Source organism: Apis cerana, linkage group LG8, assembly GCF_029169275.1.
Source record: "Apis cerana isolate GH-2021 linkage group LG8, AcerK_1.0, whole genome shotgun sequence".
In the NCBI taxonomy this organism is placed as follows: domain Eukaryota; kingdom Metazoa; phylum Arthropoda; class Insecta; order Hymenoptera; family Apidae; genus Apis; species Apis cerana.
This window is the reverse complement of record NC_083859.1, coordinates 2,456,275-2,474,404: the sequence shown is the minus strand read 5'-3', so window position 1 is coordinate 2,474,404 and position 18,130 is coordinate 2,456,275. Positions and strand designations below refer to the sequence as shown.

Here is an 18,130-nt window from a genome sequence, read left to right as displayed (position 1 = left end):
TCTTTTGAATAACACTATATAAATTATAAAATAAACACAAGATAAGAAATTTAATGTATCGATGTAATATTGTTCTTCATCGTTATAATTCTACTAATTAATATATCTAATATTCTATGATCAATTAAAAAGCAACTGGAAATCTCGATAACCCAATGCGTAAAATCGTTTTGTTTTTTTCTTTTTTTGATTCCGTATTCAAACTATTAGATAAATATAATGAATGACAAGAGAAGAAGGAGTAACTGGGTCAAGCATCTCCTGAAATGAGTTTTATATATTCATAGATTGAAGTTTATTAATTTCATACTGATTTCGAAAACAATTAAAAGTTCTGCTCTTCTTTATGACATTCTAATCATTCGGGCAATTATTTTATTTTAATAGTAAGTTTGGCTCAAAGTTATTATACACTATTGCATAAAGTATTTTAATTAGTGAAATTAGATGCTTTTAAGCTAAAAATAATAAATTTTGTAAATTTATGAAGAATGATTAATAAAATTATAAAGATAATCTTTTTTTGAAAATGACTGACTATAAGTAATTTAGTGATTTTATTCATCCTTTGAATAGATACGAATTATTTATTCAATTTGTTTCTTTTTTTAGCAACCTATTACAATTTTGGGAATTTAAGATTGAATTAACCATGACTAGTAAGTGAACTAAACAATAAGATAATTAATTCTTGAGAAAAATTGCTTGAAATTTTTATTTAAATACATACACATATAGTAATGAAGAAATTAAATATTTTATAATATAAATACCCTTTCAAATAGGAACACAATTTTTAAATGTGCCATAAACAATGGAAAATAAATAGTGAAATTCCTAAGCATAAAATCGAATATCTTTTTTCCATGGTATAATATACACATTCCAACTGTGTATAGCTGCAATTGCAATCTATCTAAAAGTTATAAATTGTATGTGAACTTTTGTGTATACCTATTTTTGTTTTTTTATTTTGTTCAATTTCAATTTTTTTTTTATTTTTGGTCCCAAGAAAATTTTAGAAAACATAAATAATTTAAATAAAAAAAGAAAAATAAAAATATTCAAATATTAATATATAAATAAAAATAGGTATTCTTTCTCTATATATATTTTGAAATTTTAAAAATTAAAATTATGCTTTAATAGCAATAATTCTATATGTACAATCTATTTATTTTTCAATTAAAAAAAACTTTATAGCTATCTATAATATTATAACTTCTTCGTTAAGATTAAAGTAAAATGCAATTCAGTAGTGCCATGAAAATTCGTAATTGCAGTTCAAGAAGCATACATACATATTTATATCTTTTGTGTACGATATTTTGCTACAATATTTAATAATTCTTAAGATAAATGCTATCACTGGTTTTTATAATATTTCATACATTTAAGCTGATGTATACTATCGACAAATATATTTGGATGCAATATATCTTTGCTAACCACATTAAAGATTCGCTAATAGCCTTGTTTACATATTATAACGATTTGAGGACTACATCTTTTATTTTTCTCCTCTGTTCTAGATCAACGAAACAATAATCAATACAAATATCAAATAAATAATCACAAACGTAACTACTGAAAATAAAAAACCTGCTCCTCATTTAAAATACTGCTTTCAATAAACTAATTCCTAAATTGATTAATATAAATAAAAATAGTTTAACATATATTAAACTATAAAAATATTCAACATTACTTAGAGAATCAATATCCTTTGTTTAATAACCTTGCACAAAAATGATTTAGAAGCATAGAGCAGGAACTCTGGTTTACAAATCCTGTTACAGCTGACCTGACTATAATGTACACAGTATATATGTATATACACACATAGAATCGAAAATGCTGATGTTTATTTGCACAATTTTTAATTACGTTCCCTAGATACTATCGATTACTCTAATTTTTTTAGAATTATGGCTATGACCAAGAAAACCATGATCGATTGGTAGGAGATTTGGGTAATGGTGAAGATGGCACTGATGAAGTTGGTGTGAGAGGTGTCATTGGTCTCTCATTTTGATTTTTGAGCCGTACTTTCTCATTTGTTTCAGCTTGCATCTTTTGTTCATACTGTCGAACATCTTCCAATGTCATATCATACCATTCATCGATCCATGCAAACGCTTGTCGATGACCCAATAATAAAATATCTCTTATACACTACGGACATAAAAATTATATTTAATAACCTAATAACCATTTTATAGTTATAAATTATATAATTACTCTATGAATAAAGTCTTCAACTCGAGTTTGCATGCCCCAAACTTCAAAAGAAGCATGGACTAATTTATAAGAACACATTATAGGTTGTGTGATATTTTTCCAGCCTTCTACCAATGGTCCACGACCAGTTCGTTGAGATTGGAAAAATTTTGGATCCTAAAATAAAAAATATAAATCTTAAATCTTATAAATTGCTCTAAACATAAATAAATAAACATAATTAACTAAACATAAATAAACTAAAGATACTAATAATAATACCTCTTCCTCTTTATAATGCTTTGCAGAAAGTTCATCATATGCAATGTCTACAAAATCAATTTCACGGTGAATCAACTCAATGGGAGAAAGTCCTAAACACTGTTTTAATCGTAATATAAATAACAGAACTAATTATATTAATGCATAAAGCATATATTCATTTACATACATTTTCCGTGGATCCATTATTATCTTCATATCGTGTTTTTATTGAGATGTGAAATTTTGGAATAAATGAACACTGAAAAGTAAAATTATAAATAGCAAGAAATCTCAAATGAAATATAACAAGTAAATACTTACAGTATATTCTTGATAGACCATAAATAACATGAAATAAAAATGAAATATTATTAAATAAAAATATATATTTATGAATTTTATTAATACCTAATGTACCTGTGATAGTAAAAGGATAATAATTCCAAGCTTTCTCTGTGACATAAAATATTCGTGGAATGATTGATTGAACCCAATATGGTAATTTACTATAATATAATAATGAATCATCTTTTAATGAAAAACTTAAATATAAAAAGAATAAATATCATAATTATTACCTAGATAAATGAATTCTTTTTTCTGTAAATTGGCCTTTTCCATGTTCTGGATGATCACATTCTATGTTTTCAACTACCTCAACACCTTCATCATTATCAGATTGCTCATGACTATGTCTGGCAATCATATATAACTGTCCTATGCGATACTATAAGAAAGATTGAAATTCCTTAATTCATAAACCAATAAAATGAAAGTTCTAATTATATTTAAAAATTTTGAAAATATATTAACTGACAAAGTGAATAATTACAATTAAAAATTGTTAATGAAATTGTAATAATTTTTTGTGAAAAAAAAGGAATTATTATAACAACAATAAACATTACAAATTTAAAAAGAACGAATTACCTCTTCTGTAGTAAGAGGCATGCATATACGATATTCCTTCGTTAATACCATATTTGAAATGAAAATCTTATAATGTTTTACAATTTTTAAATTTGCATAAAATTAGTAGCTCTTATGAAATTACAGTTTTTTTTCTTAGTTAATAAATAATGTATAACTGAAATTATCATCTAAATAGTAACTTCACTATCTGAAGGCAATGAAGCAATAAACAATCGAATTGAATGAAGTCCGTCTCTTTTTCTTAAATCGATAATAAAGTTTGACATCTTAGTTAAATAATAATATAACTAGAAGACTTATAAACAAAAAATCCCAACTACATAAATTATTTACTTATAACAATAATTAAGCATTTTTTTCCCTTAATCGATTTAAGTTTGTTTTGTAATAAGGTTCTTCAAATAATTATTAAAATTTTTTAAATAAACTTATTTAAAAAAATAAATTATTAAAAATAAATTTTATAAAATAAAATAAATAAATATAATTATAATAATATATAATTTTTTATAACTTTTTAAGATTATTTATAATTTATAATTTTCCTGTATACTGAAAAGTATAGAACTACAATATTTAACGCATAACATGCAATAACATAACCTTTGTATCGCCAAAACAAATATATAATGCGACCGCAGAAATTTCGACTTCCATGTAATATAGAAAGGTAATTGCATGAAAAAAATATTTTTTTTAATATATATAAAATTCTTAAATTTAATAACAATTTGATTGATTTGTAAATATATCAATTAGCAATAATAATTAATGTTGTACTCTTTTTCAATATTTTAATTGTTATATAGTTTTAAAAAAAATAAATATTTTTTTAAAATGTTAATAAAAATTTTCAATAACATTTTTTTAGTTTTGTACACACAGATAAAAAAGTAGTGATCGTATCTGTGTTTGGAAAATCACAATATTGTGCAAAAGGATGCAAAACCAATATGCTCAGTTCCATTCTACAAGTAAGCCTCCTGGATGAACCAGAAGTGGATAGAGAATCATTTGTAAGAAATAATATATTCAAAAATATATTAAAACTTCTAAAATAAATTAAATATAAGAATAATATAAATTATATTACTTCTAGTGTGAGATTGAAGGATATTATGATTCTAAAGATAGAACTATATATTTACATTTAAGAGGGTTATTAGATACTCATACTCTTTTAATGGAATATGATAAATTTATAGAACAACAGGACTGTAAAGATTTTCTTAGTATATGGGCACATATGAGAGATAAATATGCAAGAGCACTACTTGTTTTGTTTCATATATCACATGTTATTATTCTTACTCATCCAACTCATACATTTGATTATAGTTATGTACACTTATTCAGAGCTATGGATATTGTAAGGTATATATTTATTTCTAAAAACATATTCTATGATTTCATAAATAAAATTTTTTATTAATTTTTAGACAAAAAGTTTCACCACAACTTTCTGATGTCTTAAGTTGTATCTATAGTTTACCTAAAGATTGGATATCAAATGTAAGACCCTGCTCTCCACGAGTTTTATTTTATTTTGAAACTTGTCCTGCAGTATTTCAAGATCCTACTAGTGGAGCTAATATCAAAAAATTAGAACATTCTTTGGAAGATCAAATATATCAAGTATTGAGAAAAAACCGTATAGTGACTAATATTAGGTATTAAAATCCAGAATACAAAACTTTAATTGTTTAATGTGATATAAAAAATATGATATAAAAATTAATTTTCAGTTCAAATTCATTGTTTGCAATTCCTGCAAACCAAGAATTTGTTTATGTACATACGGGTACAACTGAGTCCAGAGATATTTTGGGCTATATGGCAAAAAAACTTATACAAAGTTGCAAAGTTAGTTCTGGAGGAAGTACTTCTAGAAGTTTAGCGAGCCAAGATTCCAATATTCAAATAGATAATACAGATACTGGTGTGTAAATCATTAAATTAAAACTATTATCTATATCTATATATATATATCAAAATAATAATAACTTATATCTTTGTAGAAATTCGTTCCTTTAGATCATTTCTACAACAACATATAAACTTAGCTTTTGCGAGAGGTTTCGATGATAATGTTGGAAGACATTCTATACCTGCCTACTTTGAGGTAAGATTCATAATAAAAAAAAAATTTAACATTTAATTAACTAATAATCTAATTTTTTTAATCAGATTCCTAATGTCACAATATTCTGTGAAGTAGCAAACAAAATATACGATTATTTCATCCATGGAACAGATAAAGAATTATTAACTTTGCATAGTTTATTAGATACTGATGTAAAATTCAGTAAAAGTAGATGTAGTAAAGTACTTCCACGAGCTCTTCAGACTTATCAAGAAAATCTACCTCAACATTATACAAGGTACAAATTGAAATTAATTGAGATTTTCTACAAAAAATTTACATAAAATAATTCTACCAATATTTACATCAGAGCATATCATGAGACAAAACTAGCTCATGCAATGGCAGTTTTTGAGATGCATGCAAGAGGTCCTCTATTTGAAGAATTCAGTGAAAAGTTACAGACTGAATGCGAAAAACATTGGAGATCTGGCAGGCAGATGTGTGAGGTATTGTCCTTGACAGGGAATCCTTGTACAAATCCAATACATAGAGGTGGAAGTGAAGGTGCTGGTGGAGGGGAACAGGCGGAACAAAGAGATAATGATAAGTATGTATAAGTATATATTTGAAAAGTATTATTTTTCATTATACATATTACCTAATTCTGTATTTTTTTACTTTATAGTGATTTACCAATCAGGGAACATTGCAGTGGCGTTCGATATATTTGTGCTTGTAATTGTGGTCGTTGTCAAGGTTCAAGAGAAGATCCATTTAGTTTAAGACAAGCCAATTATGATTACTTTCAAATATTAGCCAAACAATGTGGTTGTGCACAATTGGAGAACATACAATTTCCGGTTTTCCAACCAAGCACACATAATTATAGGTAAAATACTATTTTTTATATTTTTAAAGATTAGAGTAATAGTTTTTAATTTTTAAAAATTTTTATTACAGACCAGCACAATTGTTTTCTACTAAACGAAAAGATTCTTTTAGTCATGGAGAATCATCTCAAGGAAATACTCAGGCTTGTAGCTTAGGAGTTAATACTTTAAATGGTACTTTTATTATTATCATATTATCATCTTTTAAATTTGAGAGGATTTTTTTTATATTTTTTCAGATGATATTCGAACACCATATGGAAGTGGAGGTCAATCACCTCCAACAAGCGAAACTAACGAAGATGTTCCTAAACTTAGTAGTAAAACTAGCTTAACACCTAGCGATGCGCATAAAGTTGTTATCGAGGTATCGGATAGTGATGCAGAAAATGCAAAAGGTAATTTTAATATAAGATTAATTATAATATCGTATGTTGAAAATAAATTTCAAATTTTAAATACTATAGAGAAATCTCTAGTCAGGCAACCATCAACAACGGAATATCTACCAGGAATGTTGCATACAGAATCACCAGCTGGTTTATTGCCACAATTTTCCAGTTGGTCTTTAGTTTGTCTTGGTCCAAGTAGTTTATATTCTCACAATTTGGGTTTACAACATCAAGCTGGTGTTTTATCTACTTCTGCCTTTCTTTTACCTTGGGATGTTACAGTAAGGTAATTAAATTTAAAACAAATTGGTTTTAATTACTTATTTATCAAATTTTTTCTTATAGATTAGAACATCAGAAAGAAAGAGGTTCTCTGTGGCCGACTATAAGTGATCATGGATCTCATGGCTATTGTCCCAGAGGAAAGAATTTTCAGAATATGAATACTATACGTAGTCGAAAATCAAAAGGTGGAAAAGAATTTGTAGTGAAAATATTTGTAGGAGTAGAATACGAATGTCCGCGAGGACATAGGTTCATGGCATCCGCGCCAGATAAGGTTTTGAAAGCTACCGGAAATGGAATTGTAAAAGATAGTGGAAATAAAGTTACATCCAGTACTGCAGATATGCCACTTTATTTTCCATGTCCTTGCAGGTATGTGAATATTAAAAATTTAATGCATGAATATTTAGAAATAAAATTAATATGGAATTAAATTTTATTTTAGACAAACAAAACCTTTAATTGCTCAATTAATGAGAATTCATGTGGTAACACCAAAAGCACCTGTTCATGTTACATTAAATCCTAGGGTACAACCTGGACCCCCACCTTGTCCAATTTTTATTACTGGTTGTGACGAACCAATAAAATTGTCACAAAGTGCCTACTGGGTCTTAAGATTACCGTATCCTTTTAAAATTAATATTTATATAATTTGCTACATTTGCTTATGAATATTTGAAAAATAAAAATTATAAATATTTGAATTTAAAAATTTCTTTTGAAATCAAAATTTGAAATATAAAATTTATAATTACAATTATAAATTAATACAATTTGTAAAAAAATCGATATTAAAAATTCTTAATAAAAATTTAGATATGTATATATGGATGAAAAGGGACCATATTTAGCGCCAAAAGAACCCGTTCCAACATCACATGGAAGATTATTAGCGGGAATGTATGGAATTAGCGAAGTACTTCCAGAAAAGAAATAAAACAGTATTCAATTTTTTATTAAAAAGCGATTTATAGGTAAATTATATCTTGTAAATATATAAAAATGAAAAAGTGCATATTATTTATTATTTTCAACCTCAATTTATACAATAAAATTTAGAATTTTTTTTTGCATATTTAATTTTTTTAAAATAATATGAATTGTGAGAATAAAATAGTAATTAATTTGAAAATATTCATTAAAATAAACAAAGATAGTTCATAAATGACTTAATTTTTATAACTATTTGCCATATATAATATATAGAAAATTTATACATAAATACGTATAAAACGTATATTTTAACTTATCAAAATGCTTTATATTTTTGAAAATTATAATTTATATATTATTTAATATTATTTAAAAATTCATTCACTATTTCTTCTCTTTTGTTTAATACTAATCAAACTTTAAAGTTAGTTACGCATATTTACAAGATATGTACTACTTTATGCACACAAGTTATTTATTAAATTATTAATCTCTATTAAAATTTATATTTCTTATTTATTAAGGAGCAGTACAACATACTTGGAAGTTTTTATCATATAGTTTGAATATTATTTTCTAACACAAATTTTTAAAAAATATTATTTTTTGATAAATTTATGTAAAAACATATTCGCGCTGTCGAATTTATGACGCAACTAATCTGCGCAAGTGGTCATTAACTGAAAAGCATTCTGATTGGTTCATTTAAAGAACTGTCTAAAGATGTAACGAAAAGAAGACTTCTGATAGGTGCATTTCAATTATATTCTACAAAAAATTTAAATCATTTAAACTCATATTTATTTTATGAAATTTATTATTAGAATTAAAAGATTTAATATAAATTTGTAAAAAAATTATTTAAATCATTATAATAAATTAAAATAAATTTATTATTTTTCATATTAAAACAAGATTAATAAAAATTTGAAAAATTTAAAATAAAATTTTTCTTTCGAATTTTTCCGCCATTGCTTTATAGCGCTATGACCGTTATGAAATACTATTGTGTATGAGACAAAATAAACACTTGTCACCAAATTTTATCTGTGAAATGGTTATTTTTGTTCATCATCTATTAATAATATAAAGTTTATGATATTATTAATAAAATTTTCTACGCTATAAAAATATCTTATTGTCATTGGCCAGTGAAAGTGATTTTACAAATAATTTTCTTTTAGTATAAGATCTAATTTTTTTTACAACATATTATAAAAAAATTAATTATCTTATTAAATGTTTACTTATTAATTATTTTAATTCAATTCATCATTAAATTATTTAAAAGGTGATTTTTTTTAACTTCAATTTTAAATAATTTAAATTTGATTTTATTCAAGGTAATTAAATAAATAATGTAAATCGTTTTATTTTTTTATTATATTTTTAGAAAAGCTGATATAAAATGACACAGACGCAATGTTTATTAATTTATTGCATTATATCATTATTTTATCAAAGTGGTTATGCCTCAATATTCGGATGGTTTTGGAATAAAGGCTCAGATGAAACTACTGTGATAGCTGATGGTATTCCATTACTTTCAATACCATATGAATCTATGACTGAGGATGAAAAATTCCTTCAGGAAGCTGCAAAATTTACAGAGATTCAAATATCATCACCTTTAGAAACTTGTCAACATAAAGTCATTATGAAAATAAAAACTTCATGTTCTGAAATGACAGAAGAACAACTTGCCAAATTAAGTGTTAATCTTTTAAATTGTCAATCTGCAGTAGAAGGCAGAAAAATATTTCCATGTACTGATGAAATGGTAAAATTTAATTATTTTTTTGCAATAAATTTCTATGTTTTTATATTAATATTATATGCACATTTCAAATACATTTTTATATATTATAAATTTTTATTTTGTTAATTTTTAATATATTGTATCAAACAAAAGGTTATCAAACTTTAAATGATACAAACATCTAAATATACATTATGTTTTAATGCATTGTATATGAAATCACATGTGGAAGGGTAGTTGAAGCATGTTCAGACCTGCAACTTCCCCCACTTATACAGCATATAGACCACCACTGAGATTTAGTTTAGTCTCATAATATGAAATATCTTTTCAGAAATATAAATTGATCAATTGATTGTTATATATTTTAAAAAAATTAATATTTCATCAAAAGATTTTTTAATATAAAAATTTAAAATAATAAAAAATATTAAAAAAATATTTATTTTGTGAAAAATTATAAAATGAGTGTATTTATATTTTTTATAGTCTCTAAAACAATGTACCACAGATATGGATGCAGATATGTGGAATGCATATCATTTAATGAGTAACAGAGCTAGAGCAGTTTGTTATGCAGCACGTAGTACTCAGTTCCGTGCTCTTTCAGAATTAACTGTGAACAAATTAATGCAAACTGCTCATACACAAATTAAAACATTGAGTTCTTTGAAGGTAAGTATATAAAATGAATTATATTATTTTCATTATATATTATTTTATTATTTGATATTTTGCTATTATTTTATATAAATTATTCAGGAAAGTCAGGATCGTTTAGAAGAACAAACTATAGAAGCTTTAGAATCATTATCAAAAGGCAATAAAGCATTATTAGAACAACAAAAACACTTAAAAGATGCACAAGCATCAGCTCATAATTTTGTGACAACAAATCTAAGAGAATTGAATAATGAAAAAGCTTTGATTCGATCTGGTCACGCACAACTTGCAACAATGGCCAATGATATCAGAAAAAAATTAGGTAATTAATTTAATAAATGGGAGTAAAAAATATTTGTGATTATTAATTGTTTTATTAACTAAATTTTTTAGAGGAAGCAAATAAAAATTTAGAGGAACAAACTATCGAACGTAGTCAAAATCATAAGGAAATACTTCAGGATTTAATGAATATTCAAGAGCAAGCACACTTGATTTGGGATAAAATAGAATCTAGCACAAATCGAATTTTTACACAACATGAAGAAGTACTTATCCAATATGAACAAACTTTGCAAAAATTAAGTCAAATTAATAATACTATTCAATATATTTGGGATATAACAAACAATATGCGTGCAGAAATGGATGAAAAACTTAATTGGTTAACTAAATACATAGGCGATAGTGGTAATACTTTTTTCCAATTAAATTGAAAAAAATATATGATATAATGTTGATAATAAGAAAATTAAATAATTTTCTTAATTTTCAGGAGAACAAATGCATCGAATATATCGTGTAGGTTTACACATTATTTATTTATTATTTGCTATGGTGATTGCTGCATTTCTTCATGCACCATTCTTAACTAGAATTACTATTATGGGGATTGTACCATTAAATTTGTTATCTTTTTTAAAACATGGCATGGATGCTTGTTTGGATTTTGTATCAATGAGTGTATTGATATTCTTAATTACGATGAGTATGTATTATGTAGAAAATGTATAAATTCAATGAACACTTTAAAGTCTTATTATTTTTAATTTTTAGTGCACTTTATAATGATTGGAATTCAACGTATATGTGGTCCAAAAAATATAAAAAGAAGATCAGAATCAAATCAAGTCATTGATCAAAATGGTCATGTAATTGGTATAACGCGCGAGAATGTTTCTTCTAATCTCCAATCATCGCATACTCCTTCAATATCTTTCTATACAAATCTAAAAAAAAATTCTTGGAAATTTTACATTTTTGTGCGCTACCAAATAAATTGCTGTATTGGTAAATTAAAAAAAATTATCTATAATATAATTTTCTTATATGATAATTAAAATTAATTATAATTTTCAGAGAAATTTAGTTCACTGGTGCAGGCAGTAGCTTCATGGAGCAAACCAAGTTTTGTGCAAAGCGAGGAATTATCTTGTTCGTATATATCCTCGAGAAAAAATCGAGAAGACCTTATTCACAATTATGAACAAGAATATCCAAGTATGTCTGAAGATGTCACTGATTATGAAAATTCGAATTTGATAGACGAAAAAAATAGAAGCGTTGATGATTACGAAAATTTAATCGATGCCAATGATCTTAGACAAAGATTAAGAAAATTGGAAAGTCTTAATAATAGATCTTCTTATTCTCGTCAACAATCGCCTTCCAGAAGGTATGTGAATTTTAATATATATATAATAATTGATTTTATTAAAGAATTCAATGATTATTTTCTTATTTTTAGTGTTACTCCATCATATACTTCGAGGATATGTAATGCTATAACAAGAAGTGGCAAAAGATGTCGGTTATATGCATTAAATGGACAAATGTATTGTAACAGACATTCTCTTGGAAGCTCAATTATGGGTGATTGAAAAATTATTAATAATTTAATAATTATAAAATAAAATAATAAGAAAGGAATTTATTTTAGTATGTGATAGTCAAAATATTCAATTATAGTGGTGGTGGATATTTACAAATTTATCTTATATATTTAAAAATTATATAATGGATATTTAAAAATTTATCTTTTATATATCTCATTATATTTTATAAGAAATAATTCCATAAAAATAAGTTCATTTTAATGATTTCATCTTTTGAAAACATTTATGAGTGAAAAAAATTTATATATTACAGATTTTTCACTCTATACATATGCGAAATTTTATATTTTAAATTTCTTAGATATCTAAATCGTTTCCTTTTTTGTAATTAGAAATATTTTTCTATTAAAGATTGATCTGATTCTATTTGAAACAAAGCACAATATTGTTAGATAATTAAGTTAAAGAGTTAAGAGATTGTTCTATGAATTATAAATTCTGTTGAATACTATAAATGACTTATGTGGTGCCTTTAAAATATTTATGGCTTTTGCTCTCTAACAAATATTGTAATTTATATAAAGTAGATAATATTGTATATATTTGAATTTTGTAATTAGTACTTATTTTAAAGTAAAGACTCAATAAGAATTGTATAATAAAGACTATTAGTGTGTGATGTATTTTCCAACATATTTTGTATTCATTGTCACAGATTGTTAAGAAAAACATATATTTTGTAAGTTCATAATACTTAATTGTAATTTATTTTTGTAAATCCTCGCATTATGATTATTAATAATAATAAAAATATTATAACCTATTTGTAATTTTATTTAAAATTGTTAACAAATATAATTAAATTAAAATGTTTTATAAATAATAAAGAAAAATCAAAATAATTTTTTTAATTACAAACCACCATATTATATTGTGTGCAAACTGTATTGCTTGTCAGTTCCAAAAACTTCAAACTTTTATCAAAACCAATCCCGGTTATTAAATTATGCAAATTGCAGTAATTTGTACCATAATCAAATATTCTAAACCATTCATTTGATGTGGATTCTCCCTAATAATAAAAAAATAATGAACTTTAATAAGAAAATTATTATTTCATTATTAACTCATTATTTAAAAAGTTAAACATACCGTTGCTATACAAGTTTTGTTAATTTGTTCGAAATCGATTTTCATCGTTTCCGTAGTTCTTAAATTTGAAGCAAGATGTGTAGCTCTAATTATATTACTTTCATTTGGATTTGGTTCTTTGAGCTAGAGAATGAAATTTAAATAATTAAAAAAATATTAAATGTAATAAAAAAAACACTAAAATTATTCAAAATATTGTTTCATAAATTAGAATTGCTTTTTTTTACCGTATATAGACATTTGCTACCACGTGGTCCACAATTCATGCAGGATGACCAATTAAGTATTTGAGACCGAAATTTCTGCATGACGTATATGCAAGGATCTTCAAATTTCCTATCATAAAAAAGAAAATAAATTATAATATAAAATATAATAATTATAATATTTTTTTAATATAAAATGTATAAAAAATGATAAAAAGTTATTAGGAAATAGTGAAGAAATTCTCACAATTGTCTATGGAAATAAAGATAAGATATATTTAATTTCAAATTAACTGTTTTATTCGTGAAAATTTATTATCGTCTTTTGGCAGCATGGAAGTTCAAAGGGGAGAACCGAAATAACACAAGCGACGTTCTCATATGCTTGAAAAGTGTGGCTCGTATATTTTTCAAGCGGTGTCGTCTAGCCAAAGAAAAATATACGAGCCTCACTATTGCTGGTCAATACATATTGAATTTCTTTATGCACAAAATTGTTGCAAAATAGATCTTATCTTAAAATATTTTTTCTAAGTTTTTAAGAATATAAATGATAAAATGTTATTCAATCATAAAAATTAATTAAAATGAAGAAAAAGTTTATAAAAAATAAAATAAAATAACTTTATATATCGCAATAATACTTCAAATAATACTTCAACTATTAATAATGAATATGAATATGAATATATGAATAATAAAAATCAAAATACCATTTTATAATGCAAGAAGCATGCATAGGATAAGGGAACACCAGAAAAATCCAAATAATACATATGAAGAATATCAGGAGCGCACAAATGGAATAGATAAATAATTTACATTTCGAAAACTTGGTACATTCATCTTTAACTATTACTGGTGGTGAATCATCTTGTTCTTCGAATTTGACCTTTCTTAAACCTTAAATTTCAATATTAATGCAGATGCAAAAAAAATATCTGAAGGACATTGTGAAAAAGAAATATTGTGAAAATAAAATTGTGAAAATAATATGAAATATATTATAAAGAAGACATCTCTGAAATAAATTGTAAAAAAGAAATATTATAAAGTATATTGTAAACAACCATTTTGTTTTTTCGTCGTGGAGATGTTTTGCGAATTCATAAACCTATGTCTATCGACATGTGTATAAGGTGGTGGTCGTTTCGACATTGACCTGAGCTCCATGTATACTCTTTATATGGCGTTCCAACCTGACACTTCTCTTCTATCTGACTTTACAAATCGATCATTTTTCAACAGAACAGAGAAAAACAATGGACTGATGGTCCCTGAAATCTGTTAAGAAAAATGATAATATACGATTGTCCATTCTTTTAATTTTACTAACTTTATTTCTATAATATTTTATTTCTATAATAAAATATGGTATTGGATTATTCGGAAAATAATTTCGTTTTTCACGTTTTGTCATGAAAAAAAAACAAAATTATTTTCTAAAATATTATAAATATGAATTTTAATTTAAACATTATATATTATATATAATATAATATATTTAATAATTATTATATATTTATAAATATAAATATATATAAATATGAACTTTAATTTAAATATTAATTTTAATATTGAGGTATATTTCTTTTGTAGATCTTCATAAAAAATAATTTTATTATTATGAAAATTATTATTATCATAAAAATGAAAAAAAACAAAATATAATTAAAAATTATTAATATTTTTATATTTTATTTAAAAATTTAAAAAAGATCGATCAAGTAATTTGCATTCGTTTTGAAAAAACTTAATTTGTCACGATCGAATCATTCTTTTTGATTCTTTTTATCATATTTATTCGATATTTCGATAAATATTATCTGAATGTTATCAAAATATGAATCATGAATTCGATCCAATTACTTTCTTTTCTTCTACTGCTCAATTTTATATTCAATAATCAACTTTGCAACAAATTTATATAATCAAAAGTATTTCTTTATAAAATTTAATCAATAAATTTAATAAACTTTAACCAATATTTATTTATAAATACAATACAATAAAATATCATTAATTTTTATTTTTATTATTTAGTTTCATTAATTCTTTTTATGTTCAGATATTTTATTTTACCTTAAGGTTTTCTTTGAGATTGTAAAAGAAAAAATAACATTTAGAGCAACATCTGACAATATGACATGCTTTGATGTTCCCTAATACCAATATATATTCATTTCTTTGAATCGAATACTGTCAAGGAATCTCATCAGCTCCGATTCGAATTAATGAATTGACCAAAATATAATGAACGTGGATATTCATTAAATAAAAAAAACTTAATAATCAAATAAATGATCCCATATAGAAAAAAGAAAAAGAAAAATCTGATTAAGATTTAAATTAAATAATGAAATTACATTTATAAAAATATAAATAAAATATCAATTAATTATGACACTTTGGCACTTTTGATTGTAAATGTTGATTAATGTACACTTACTTATTTATTTAATCATTTATTCTTATCACGTTTATCATTCAATCGAAATAATTTTCATATAATTCAAAAAATCAAAATATTTCAATCGATAAAAGAATAATCAAAAAAATAAAAAGTACAAGATTATTTTGATTTTTAAATGAAGTTTAATATATCGCAAGGTGAAAAAATTTATCTGTACAAACCTGAACAGCGAAAAATGACAGATCAACGAGCCATGGTGTGACTTATGGTTGATTGTTTAAGAGTATAGAAGAGAAGCAGAAGAAAAGATAAGCGACTTCTGCGAATGTGGGTCAGTAGAGAGGAATGAATGCTCACAGTGTTTTCCTGTTTACTGACTTCCACTAACACTGTCCCCATGTGAATGTATTGCAAATTGAACGTCCTTGATAAGTGCTCTTCTGCAAAAAAGTCTCCGTATGTGATGACTCTTTTACACTTCTGAAAATCAAATTTATTTCACTATTCATTTCATTATTTATCTCATTATTATCGTTATAATAATGAATAATTAAATTATCTTATTACTTTATAAATCTTCCCATCAAATTTTCCCAAATTTTCTTTCTTCGATACTTCAGCAAAATATAATTTTCAGAAAGCTCTTATAAAAATGTAAAAAGAAAAAAGAAAAAGGGAATAAGCGAGGAGAGTCGTGTGAACCGGATCTTACAGTGGTGGCAGCTGTCGAGGGGACACGTCGACGACTTCTCCCCTCTTAGAAAGCTTGCATAAAAAGAAACTTACTGTGGGTTAGAATATAAGCAAAGTGAAGTATATACAGAGACAAAAATTAATAGAATTTTTTGATTACGATACCTGCAATTAGATATTATGTAAATAGATACAATTTTTCTTTGATGATTATTGATTGCCGATGAAGGAAAATTGAAAGATAGAAAGATAAGAAAAAAAAGTTCTTACTTTCTTACCGGTTCTCCCGAGAAATGTATAATTCGAACCGCCTGTCGGCAACTAATTTCCTGTTTCGAGGGCGGGACTACAGAGTTGAAACGGCTTTCTGTCAAAGATCTGACCGACTATATTACATATATATATATATATATATATATAATTATTAAAAAATCTATTATTAAAAAAAGAACAGGAAATATTCAAATTTTTGTTACACAATGAGCTTCTCAATTAAATAATAATTCTAAAAAAAAGAAAAAAATTAGAAAACTTTTTGTCCACTTTGATTAATTCGTTTGAACTCGTTTCAGTAAAATCAACTTTTTTTAAAGGAAACAGCTGTCCAACAAAAGTAACAACCTTCTCGAGAGATAGTGTAATGGGTCCACTTCTCTATCAAAACCGGAGGATTCATTTTGTCACCTCTTCGATTCCCCAGACGCTCTGACATCAACATCTGCACAGAAAAGATTTCAAAGCTTCATCCAATACTGAAAGCAACTCACGAATATCATCTTCAAAGCACTTCACACTTTTTTTTTCAATTTAAATTTGTCAGCATATCTTAACCCAAAATAAGAAGGTATTATTTTTAAAGTTAATCTTAGACTTTTTTTTTTATAAAAGGAGAAAAATTATTTCTTTTTTAATATATAATTTTTAATATAAATAAACATATCTAAAAAATTAAAAATAAAAGAGATAGAAAAGTTGAAGATCAAAATTAAGATTATAAGTAACGTTTCTTATTTTACTCATGAAAGTTTCATAAATCGATCAAAGAGATATTTCTGATAGTAAAACGATAAATAAAAAAGAAGGGAAATTAATTCCATGGATATCTTATCGATGTCTTCTTTTCATCGAGTCGCGGACCAACCCTATTTTCGACTCGACTCTCCACTATTTGCGCATATAAATATTTTACGAGGGCCAGGAAAAAAACTCTATTTTTGTGCGAGCAAACCCTATCGCCATCGTTCATAAGGAGAGATTTACGACGAACGGAAGGTGATTATTATCTTCAGTCAGCTACCTCCTCCTCGACAATGAAATGTATTTTCATCATTTAAAAACAATTTCTTCCAATATTTTTCAATCTACAATATTTTACAGAATTTATATTTCTTAAAATAGAAATT

At 24.9% G+C, this 18,130-nt stretch overlaps 4 protein-coding genes across 5 annotated transcripts; 2 read left to right on the top strand and 2 right to left on the bottom strand.

The window, feature by feature from the left end:
- Nucleotides 1–688: 688 nt before the first annotated feature.
- LOC108003454 (cytoplasmic phosphatidylinositol transfer protein 1) lies at nt 689–3,645 on the bottom strand. Its single transcript, XM_017065714.3, has 8 exons — nt 3,415–3,645; nt 3,063–3,211; nt 2,902–2,990; nt 2,806–2,813; nt 2,672–2,743; nt 2,503–2,601; nt 2,242–2,397; nt 689–2,175 (listed from the first exon to the last, which is right to left on the bottom strand). The coding sequence occupies exons 1-8, from the start codon at nt 3,463–3,465 to the stop codon at nt 1,933–1,935; spliced, it is 867 nt and encodes a 288-aa protein (XP_016921203.1). The 5' UTR covers nt 3,466–3,645; the 3' UTR covers nt 689–1,932.
- A 66-nt stretch (nt 3,646–3,711) lies between these two features.
- On the top strand, nt 3,712–8,086 carry LOC108003453 (nonsense-mediated mRNA decay factor SMG8). 2 transcript variants are annotated; one of them, XM_017065712.3, is made up of 15 exons: nt 3,712–4,087; nt 4,289–4,433; nt 4,517–4,791; nt 4,857–5,087; nt 5,163–5,356; nt 5,436–5,539; nt 5,605–5,798; nt 5,871–6,110; nt 6,189–6,392; nt 6,464–6,567; nt 6,633–6,791; nt 6,861–7,071; nt 7,131–7,442; nt 7,516–7,695; nt 7,890–8,086. In XM_017065712.3, exons 1-15 carry the CDS (start codon nt 4,047–4,049, stop codon nt 8,008–8,010), a joined length of 2,715 nt encoding a protein of 904 aa, XP_016921201.1. In that variant the 5' UTR covers nt 3,712–4,046; the 3' UTR covers nt 8,011–8,086. The 2 variants fall into 2 exon arrangements, with proteins under 2 accessions (XP_016921201.1, XP_061933971.1); XM_062077987.1 differs by having other exon boundaries at nt 3,814–4,087; nt 4,303–4,433.
- A 900-nt stretch (nt 8,087–8,986) lies between these two features.
- LOC108003465 (protein brambleberry) lies at nt 8,987–13,086 on the top strand. Its single transcript, XM_017065733.3, has 9 exons — nt 8,987–9,297; nt 9,400–9,786; nt 10,255–10,440; nt 10,528–10,750; nt 10,822–11,118; nt 11,204–11,416; nt 11,485–11,718; nt 11,788–12,103; nt 12,176–13,086. The coding sequence occupies exons 2-9, from the start codon at nt 9,415–9,417 to the stop codon at nt 12,306–12,308; spliced, it is 1,974 nt and encodes a 657-aa protein (XP_016921222.2). The 5' UTR covers nt 8,987–9,297; nt 9,400–9,414; the 3' UTR covers nt 12,309–13,086.
- LOC108003025 (uncharacterized) lies at nt 13,077–17,561 on the bottom strand. Its single transcript, XM_062078022.1, has 7 exons — nt 16,602–17,561; nt 16,256–16,514; nt 14,692–14,905; nt 14,335–14,524; nt 13,643–13,751; nt 13,416–13,538; nt 13,077–13,335 (listed from the first exon to the last, which is right to left on the bottom strand). The coding sequence occupies exons 3-7, from the start codon at nt 14,792–14,794 to the stop codon at nt 13,171–13,173; spliced, it is 690 nt and encodes a 229-aa protein (XP_061934006.1). The 5' UTR covers nt 14,795–14,905; nt 16,256–16,514; nt 16,602–17,561; the 3' UTR covers nt 13,077–13,170.
- Nucleotides 17,562–18,130: the final 569 nt, after the last annotated feature.